Here is a 9,845-nt window from a genome sequence, read left to right on the forward strand (position 1 = left end):
TCCTGTCCCAGCTGCTCCCGTCACGGTGTTCGTCGCCGCAGTAAAAACCCGCGCGGGGACGCCCCACACACTGGATGCCTCGAGGCCCCCCAAAACGGAGCTGAAGAAACGGCTTAGTTGCGAGTACTGGCGGAGGCTCCGAGCACCCTCGGCAGGCATCCCACGACCCCCGGGGGCTGCAGCCCCAACTCCACTTTACGGTTTCCGACGGCGCCGCCCGCGCGTGGGCGCGCCCGCACGCACCTAAAGTCGGGATGTTTCGTAAACAGAAAAATGCGTGCTCTCACCGCTGCGGGGTCAGGCCTGGAACAGTGTCCGGGAGGCCGCACCCCCCGTCCCGGGCTGGCGGCTGCCCCTGGCCGTGCCTGCTCGGCTCTCTTCGGTCCCTTCCCCCAGCGTGAACTCGGGGGGCCCCGCGCGCGAGCGGCTGGGCCGTGCCGGCCTCCCGGCGGGCTGCGCGACGCCCCGACCCCGCTTTCAGGGTTCGAGCTCCCGGTCCTCCTTCCTGCCCGACGGTGCCCACCACGGCCCCCGCCGCCTCGTGTTTCTGGGTATGTTGGGGGGAGGGGTGTGCGCACGAGGACAGGGGCCCGTGGAAACCATTTGACGTGGGTGCTGCGAAAGGGCCCTGCTCGCCCTCGGAGACGCCTCTCCAGTCCCAGAGGCCCCTGCCAAACCGGGTAAGAAGGTGGCGGCGGCCTCCAGCTGGGTCCGCTGGGTCTCCCCGGCGCCCTTTCCTCTCCCACGCGAGAGGAGCGGGGCCTGCCGAGGTGCCCACGGAACGGTCCGGGCACACGGGCTTCGGCGAAGGGCACACAGCGATCCCGGAGCGCCCAGAGGAGGAGAGGACTCCGGGGAGCCGAGAGAAGCAGGCTCCAGGCCGGCCAGGCCGGGGCAGCTGCCCAAGCCGGCTCTAAGCGGACCCTCGGCGGCTCACTCCGCTGCGGCGGAGCCCACCGGACCCTGCAGGCCTGGCAGAGCCCACCGGACGCTCCGGGCCTGGCTGGCTGCGCCTTCTTTCCTATCCGCCGCTCCATGGACTCACAGAATGAATTCATTTATTTATTTATTTTTCATTTCTTCCATTTCTTATTTTATGTGCATTGGTGTGAGCGTGTCAGATCCTGGAACTGGAGCTACAGACAGTTGTGAGCCGCCTGTGGGTCCTGGGAATTTAACCTAGGTCCTCCGGAAGAGCAGCCAGTGCTCTTAACCACTGAGCCATCCGTCCAGCGCCCCCCCCCCACCCCCAATGACTTTTAATCGTGTCCACCCCCTATTCGCCTCTCTCCTGCACTCTGTCTGCCGCTGCTGAATCCTTTGTTCCCAGCAGGGCCTCCGCGTCGGCCCTTTCCTTCCCCTCCCCTAAGGCCTTACAGGCTCTCACGTCTCTCTCTGTGTGTGTTCGGCACTGAGTCATAGGTAGGAGGCTCTTTTCCTGGAGCAACCACAACTTACTGGTGGCCCACACCACTAAAGAAAGTGGTCCTTCTCCCTTGGCAACCAGAACTGCTCAGAAAGCCTCAGGGCGGGGAGGGATCCAAGCCCCTCTCCCTCCATGCGAAACCCCCCCCCCCCCCCAGCCATCTTGTGCTGAAGTGAGGCTGAAGTGAGTGCAATGGCCGCGTCTACTTTCACATAGGGTCCTGTTCTCAGCTTCCCGGGGGCATGGGGCAGAGGAGGGGAGAGCTATCCAGTCTGCTAGGCATCCAGACGTCTGCCAGTCGGCGTTCCTGAGGTCAGAGGATGAGTTAGCCGCCAGCCTGGCCGCATGGCAGGTTCTGCACCCGCTGGGCTTCTGGAGGAGTTGCAGGCCACTCCAGACAACGTAACAATTCCAGGCCAGCCTGGGCTAGATGGTGAGTTCCAGTGTGGTAGGATGTTAGGAACAGCCCCCGTGGAAGGGTCTACGGTGTCCCAGCCCAGTTCTGAACCACTAATAGAGCTCAGTGGATGGTTTGTTGAATGAATGGGTGAGTGAATGAATGAATGAATGAATGAACGAACGAACGAACACCAAGCAGAAGCAGCAGGGGCTGGTTGCCCAGCTGGAAGACACAGTGTTCTCTTCCTCAGGGACAGGCTGAGGGGAGGCCTGTCTGCGGGATGGCGCAGGGTGGCATAAGGCTCCAGGGGATTTCCCTGCCCTTGGCGAAGAGGCCCAGTTCTTCCCCTTCCTCGGACATCCCCGGGGGTTCTAAGGGCAGGTCAAGACAAGCAGAAGCCTCAAAAGCTCGGCTGAGGCGGCTACAGCTTCCTGCTGCCTTCTGGCCGTCGCCATCAGTGCAGGGATGCCGGAGGAAGGCCGCCTTGGCCCCTGGGCGCGGCGGAGCTGGACCATGTTGCTGCGCCTCGGCCAGCAGCTGCTGCCGCCGGCGCTGCTGGGGCTCACGGTCGCGGCGATTTACTGTTTCTTCTACTGTGGCCTTTGTAAGCAGCCGCAGGAGCGATCTGAGGTGAGAGGAGAAGAGAAGGGGAAGGAGGGAGGGTACATTCAGGTGCCCGACCGCCCGCCGGAGGGCACGGGCGCTGAGAGGATGCGCTGGAGCGCAGGCAAAGGATCCAAAAAAAGGGGCAAAATCGGAACGAGGTGGGTCGAAAAGAGGAAGATGAGACAGAACACCGGAGAGGCCGAACAGGGGGGCCAGACCGGTTCCCGCTGCCCTGGAGCACACGGGGGATCCCGGGCTGGGAAAGATGCCGCCTTAGGCATCCGGGACGACCCGGCCCCCCACCCCCACCCCGGCGTTCCCCACCGTGTCCCGGACTGAGAGCTAGTGCTGGGCGGCTGGAGGGGACCCGTAGCTGCCCGGGGCTGAAAGGCAGAGCACCACCTGTGTCTTTGGTGAAGTGGTGGGAAGGATGGCCTGAGGCACCAGTTCCAGAAACACAAACCAGCCGATTGTTTGGGCGGTCTGGTTACCTTATGTGAGGCCTGCAACTTCTCACGAGCCTCTGTAAGACTTTACAGCAAAGAAAATCAATTTAAAAAATATATCTCAAATTGGGCCATTGGGGATGCAGGATGGACCCCAGCCAGCAGGCAAAGGGACAGGAGGGTCTTCGAGAGACCCTAAAGTGTGTTCCTTGTTTTCTGTTATTTTCTTCCAGACGCACATAGCTGAGTTACAACTGAATATCACAGGTAAGGCTGGGGGTCCAGCTGGGTGAGGGCTGGAGGCACGAAAGAGGGAGGGAGGAAGGGAGTGGCCCGGGTCTGGCTGAGTTGGCTGAGCCTGAGCCCAGCATCCAGGAAGCCCTGGCTTCTGTCCCTAGCACCACGGGAGACAGGCTGCTGGTCCACACTTGTCATCCCAGAACTCGGGCAGCAGAGGTGGAAGGGTCGGGACTCCAAGGTCATCCTCTGCGGCAGAGGGAGTTTGAAGTTAACCTGAGTTACTGTGGGGTGTGGTTCAGTGGGTAGAGCGCTGCCTTGCACTCACAAAGCCCTGGCTTCCATCCTCAGCACACCCTTGCTATCCCAGCACTGGAGAAGTGCAAGCAGAAGGACCAGGAATTCATAGTTGAGTTCAAGGCCAGTCTGGGCTATTGGAGACCTTGTCTCAAAAGAAATTGAGAATGGAAGAGAGAAAGGAGGGAAGGAAGAACAGAGATGCTAGAGTGAAATGGGGGCATCCACCTCACTAATCCTCTCCTTTCGGCACAACACTCAAAACAGCTCCTTCATACCTTTGTTTTGTCTACACATCTCTATGAGCGGCCGCATCTCAGCGAAAGGGCAGTGAGGGGCGGGAGACTTGGCTCGAATATGGAGCCCACACCTAGAATCCGCCTCTGAGGGGCTGGGATGTCAGTGGCAGAGAACTCTCAAAACATATGGAAGAGTCTGGGTTCCAAGACACCCCCACGAACAATCCAAAGAAAACACAAGTGCTGAAAAGTAGGCAGAGAGAATTAAGCCAAGGTGCTGCCTCTCCTGTGCTGGGATTGGGTTCCTTCAAAGTGAAGCCCCATCGGACATGATGGATGACCCACATCTGCCATGCTAGCACCCAGAGGGGCCGAGGCAGGGGCGTTGCAATTTCCACCTCAGCTCACACTACAAGCAAGATTTTGCCTCAAACTTTAAAAACAGACTTCTAATAGTGACATTTATTAGTACTTAGGTGAGGCCCATAACTTTAATAAACCCATCGTGTCTGTGCATGCTGGCACAGTTGTCATTCTTTTTTAATTTGTTTAATTTTATTTTATGTGTACTAGTGTGAAGGTGTCATATCCCCTGGAATTACAGTTACAGACAGTTGTGAGCTGCCATGCAGGTGCTGGGAATTGAACCTGGGTCCTTTGGAAGAACAGACAGTGCTCTTAACCACTGAGCCATCTCTCCAGCCCCACACTTGTCATTCTCACTCAGCAGACTGACACAGGAATATCATGAATTTGAGGGTACCCTAGGCTATATAGCTAGAACCTCTCTCAAAATCAGTAACTAATTAAAGAGATTTTTCCCTCTCTGCCCCAGTAATTTGTTCTGTTTGTTTTTAAATTATCTTTATTTATTTTTGTTGTATGTACATTGGTATTTTGCTTGCGTGTGTGTGAAGGAGTCAGGTCCCCTGTAACAGGAATTACAGACAGTTGTGAGTTGCCATGTGAATGCTGGGAATTGAACTCAGGACCTCCGGAAGAGCAGCCAGTGCTCTTAACTGCTGAGCTATCTCTCCAGCCCCCAGTAATTTGCTCTTAAGGTTCCCTTCCAGGTAGTGGTTTTAAGATGTTCTGGTTGCTAATTAAGATATTTGGATAGACAGTCCTATTAGTTTTTTCATTGCTGGAACAAAATAATGAGCAAAAGCAAGTAAAGAGAGGGAGGTGTCTGTTGGCCTGAAGTTGGAGGCTGTAGTCCATCATGGAGGAGAAGGCATGGAGGCAGGAGGCTGATGTCACTTCACACCCTCAATCAGGAAGCAGTGAGATGAAAATTAGTGTTCAGCACTTTCTCCCTTGGATTCAGGGCCCCAGCCTATGGCAAGGTGCTCAGAGATTAGTTGTCATGGTGATTCTAGACCCCCACAGCTGACAGTCTAGTGAGCCAGCGAAAGGGTAGTAACTGGAGACTTGGTAGAACCCTTCTTCGTCCTTGTAGAGGGCCTACTGTGTATCCAGCCCAGGAATCACGGTGGTTGCCCTTGTGGTCCTCTGAGCTGGGCCAAATATTGCTGGAGACAGAGCAAGAGGGACTTGGGTGAGACCCAGAGACAGCTGGGGACAATCATAGCTGCAGAGTGAGGAAGGGAACCTCAACAGCCAAAGGCATTCCCTGTGCCATCTCTGTCTCTCTTCCTCTGTCTTCCCACCTATGTGTACTTGCATTTCTCTGACTTTTCTGTTGCGTCTCCATCTCTCTCTTCATCATATTATCTCTCTCCATCTCTACCACCTTCTTCCGTCTCTCTGTCTTCCCTGAATCTTGTGTGCCTATCACCCTCCCTCTTCTTTTCCTTCTCCCTCCACCTCCCTCCCCTGTTCTAACCCCCTCCCTGTCTAACCTCGGTTCTCATTCCCTTCACCTTCCACCCCCAGGTTCTTGGACGGGCCCCACACTGCACTGGGAAGCCGGGCCGGCCTTGGGAAGATCCTTCATCCACGGGCCAGGGTTAGAGAAAGGGCAGCTTCTTATCCATCTCGAAGGCATCTACCGGCTGCATGTCCAGGTGACACTGGCCAACTGCTCTAGCACATGCAGCACCAAGCAGCACGGGGTCACCCTGGCTGTGGGCATCTGCTCCCCCACAGCGCACAGTGTCAGCTTGCTGCGCCGGAACTTCCAACAGGACTGCACCGTGGCCTTGCAGCGCCTAACCCGCCTGGCCCGAGGAGATGTCCTCTGCGCCAACCTCAGCCTGCCTCTGCGGCCATCCCTCAACGCCGATGAGACTTTCTTCAGTGTTCAGTGGGTATACCCTTGACCACAGCTGCTGGATGGCTTGTTTCATTTATTAAGAGTAATTTTATTTGCACATATTTAAAAATGTTTAGGACACGGATGTGTCCTTCCCTCTCCCCCTGTGTAGTCCCCTCTCCACTCCTCCCTATCAGGACAAGCTGCTTCTAAGAAGCTTATTTAACACTTCAAAGCTGACCTGATCCCCCAAGTTCCTCCAGCATCCCTACCCTTCCTTACCCAGACTTCTACCCTGAACTTTCCAGCCCAAGGGCTGCCCCCCCCGCCCCTACCCGCCCGCCCTCAAATGTTCCTCACTACATAATTCAAACACTTTGCTCCCTTCTTCCCCCTCCCCCCTGCAAATAAACCTTCCTTTTTTACTCTCACTTCAGCTTGAATTGGCTTATTTTGTTGGTGGAGGAAACCTATTACACCCCATTTGCTTTCCAGCTTCATGTCTTCTTTTGAATTTGAATTTTGTTCTTAGTAACGCCCTGCCCCACAGCACTGTGGAGGAGGCCTGTGCAGAAGCTGCAAGTCTTGGGGTGGGAAGGGAACACGCTGGGCTTGACCTCCAAGGTCCCCCATGACAGGTTACAGCTAGGCCCCACCTTCAAAAGGTTCACAGAGACCCAAAATAGCACCATCCGCTGGGGGACTGAAACTTCAACAGAGAAATCCAACTCTCAGATTCAAACCCGAAAGTTCCAATCCTGGTCCCCATAGGCCTTGTGGGCATCTCGTAGTACAAAATGCGTTTAGTTCAAATTCAACATCCCCTACTCTCTTAACACCTCCAACAGTGTTCAGAAGACTGAGCCCAGGGCTGGCAGAGATGGCTCAGCAGTTAGAGCAGCAGCTCTTGCCTAAGGCTGCAGTTCAGTCCCAGCACTCACATGAAAGGCTCACAGCCACGGAGGCCTGTCTGGCAGTCTGGGACTGACTATGGGCCTATGAGACTATAATTAATGGGGCTTTTCCCATGACAGCGTGGTAGAGAATAAATTATCCAATTCTCAAGAGGAAAGGATGGGATAGGGAGGGAGATGAGGCCAAGGCAAGCTGAAAACCCGGCAATGCAAGCTTTGTTCCCTGTACCCCAAGCCTGGGTGTGTGAGTATGTGACCGTTACCTGGTAGACATCCCTCCCCGACGAAGCATCTTTTCCCTAGCTCAGACCTGTGCTCCAGGCTGCATTCTGTTCCCAGCACTTGCAGTTTGCATGCAAGATGCACCTGGTTGTTTTTGAGCCAGAGCCTCTCCTGGCACGAGAAGCTCACCCGTTCATCCAGACTGGCTAGCCTGAGCTGACTCCGCTTGCCAGCATGGGTCACACAGTCACCACCACACACCGAGGTGACATGGCTGCTGGGCCTGTGAACACAGGTCTGTCCTGCCCCTCTACTGCCTGATCCTATCTAACAGGTCCCATGTGTGGATTCTGGGGACATGTGCATTTAGGCCAGAACAAATATTCACCGCCAGAAACAGTGAGTGTGTTATAGGGAAATCTGTGTTCTCTGCTGTGTTCCGGTTACTCTAAACCGTAAAAGGATATGTACTTACATGAAATAAAAATGACCTCAGTGGAAACATCCTGTGATGGGAAAGGGCTCTTACTTTCAGAATTTGCGCCTGGGCTATTAATAAAGGCAGAGCTTCTGGGGGATCTCCACAGTCAGCATGGGTGATGTCAACAGGTACAGCCTTGAAAGTTTCCCTCGCTGATGCCGGCTGTGTAGCAACTTGATTTACAAGTAAGTGAAAACCGTCTGTGGCAATGGCATCACACACCTTCAGCCTCAGCGCTCGGCAGACAGAGGCAGGTGGATCTCTGAGTTTGAGGCCAGCCTGATCTACAGTGTGAGTTCCAGGACAGCCAGGGCTACACAGAGCAACCCTGTCTCGTGGGACGGGGGTTGTTGGGCAGAGGTGAGAGTGCTGGCTGTTCTTCCAGAAGGCCTCAGCTTGGTTCCCAGCACCGGAAAGGCAGCTCAGCCATCTGTAAGTCCAGCTCCATGAGACCCAGTGCCCTCCGCTGGCTTCTTCTAGCACCGGTAACACACAGGGTACACAGACATACACACAGACACAACACCCATACACATAAAAAAAAAACCACTACTCTTTATGAAAAAGAATAGACAATTTTAAATTGTGAGATTGCAGTCTTCTGTGGAGCACAGAGGGTAATCTTGAGTGTCATTCCTCAGGCAGTACCGCTTGTGTTTTTGAGTCAGGGTCTCTCACTGGCTTGGAGTCTTCTAAAAACACTAGACCATCAGGCCAGGCAGCCCCAGAGACCTTTCAGGAGTCTTCTGCCAGAGCTGAGGTCCTAACGCCCAGCTTTGTAATGGATGCTGAGAATGAACTTCCGGTGTGACCCTAGCTGTGTACTCCTTTAAGGTACATTTGTGCCACCATCGTGAAAATGGTGCACTTCCCCTCAGGATGCTGGCATCATTGGCACCAGCTCTGTTCTGTTTCTGAAAATCCATTAGTATAAAGCTGGGGGTCATGGCACATACCTGTCAAGCCAGCATTCCCAGGAAGCTGAGGCAGGAGATTGGCAGATTTGAGGCTAGTCTTGACTTTATAGTGTTCTCAAAAGACAAAGCAAACAAACAAATCAGACAAAGGATGGAGGGAAGGAGAAAGAGAAAGGGGAAAAGGGTAAGTGACCGTGAGCCCCTCTGTGTGAATCATCACCTCTCCCTCAGGTTCAATCGTTTGACTTGGTTTGACACCTGTGCTTTTGAAACTCGGGGTCTGGGGGGGACACATAGTCATTTCCATTCAACAAATGGCCTGCATGCACCTTTCTCTTTTTGTGGAAATGGTATCAACAGTCAAGATATTATTATCATTATTACTGCCTATAAGTCGCTATTTTGGGTCAGGGCCACCAACTGATTCACAGATACCCAACCGAAACTTCTGAGCCGAGTCTGCAAGGTTCCACGAGGTTCTTGAGAACTCAGCCTTAAGAATTATGCATCCTTCAGTGCTGAATTAATAGTAGGCCATCCGTTGATTCGGCTGCGGCTGAAAAGACAGGATTTCATTACAGCGTGCTCCTACACGAGGTCACTGAACTTCGCTCATGTTCACAATACTCTCCTGTTCCCCATTTCCCTTCTCTCTGGGTTCCTGCTTTCCCCAGCTAAAGCCTGTCTACCCCCATCAGATCGGCCCTTCTTATAACTCGATCCAAATGCCTACCATTAGGAAAAGGGTGGGTTTGTCTGTCTATGTCTTTGTCTTAACACAATGACCTCCATTTCTATCCATTTTCCTGAAAACGACATAACTTGATTCTTTTTTTAAGTTTTAAAAGAATGTAATTTATTTATTGTTGGTGTGTTCGTGATTGTCACAGCAATGTGGAGGTCAGAGGACAAACAGAAGTCAGCTCCCCTCTTCCACCGGGCAGTGGAGGGCTAGAGATCAGCTCTGCTCTCACCCACGGACAGTCCCACGCAGCCCAGCGGGCCTCGCATCATTCTTCCTCACATTTCAACAGGACAGCTTCATTTTGCGCCATCTGTATGTATCTAGGCCACATTTTCTTTTTTGAAGACTTATTTATGTGTGGTTTCTGGATGTGGGTGCTGTTCCCGAGGAGGCCGGAAGGGGGCGTCAGGCCATGGAGAGGGAGCTGCGGCCGGGTTGTGCCTGTATGAGAGAGCCTTGTGAGCAGCCGGCGATCGCCCCAGCCTCTGCTGACCTTTCAAAAGGGTCACCTTCACAGGTGTGAGGTGATAACTTCCTGCCTGTGCTGCAGCTGGACCCCTTTACACACTAACTTAGCTTAAGAAACAGACTGAATGTGGTGCACACACAGATTCACACACACAAGCCACACACACACACACACCACGCGCACACGCCACATATACACATATATACACACCACATGTACACACAAGGGCAC

The 9,845-nt window shown here is 54.0% G+C and overlaps 1 protein-coding gene across 1 annotated transcript; it reads left to right on the forward strand.

The window, feature by feature from the left end:
* Nucleotides 1-2,291: 2,291 nt before the first annotated feature.
* Nucleotides 2,292-5,995, forward strand: Cd70 (CD70 molecule). Its single transcript, XM_055619199.1, has 3 exons — nt 2,292-2,456; nt 3,112-3,145; nt 5,548-5,995. Exons 1-3 carry the CDS (start codon nt 2,292-2,294, stop codon nt 5,931-5,933), a joined length of 585 nt encoding a protein of 194 aa, XP_055475174.1. The 3' UTR covers nt 5,934-5,995.
* Nucleotides 5,996-9,845: the final 3,850 nt, after the last annotated feature.

This window comes from Psammomys obesus, unplaced genomic scaffold, assembly GCF_907164565.1.
Source record: "Psammomys obesus unplaced genomic scaffold, mPsaObe1.curated_primary_1811, whole genome shotgun sequence".
Taxonomy (NCBI): domain Eukaryota; kingdom Metazoa; phylum Chordata; class Mammalia; order Rodentia; family Muridae; genus Psammomys; species Psammomys obesus.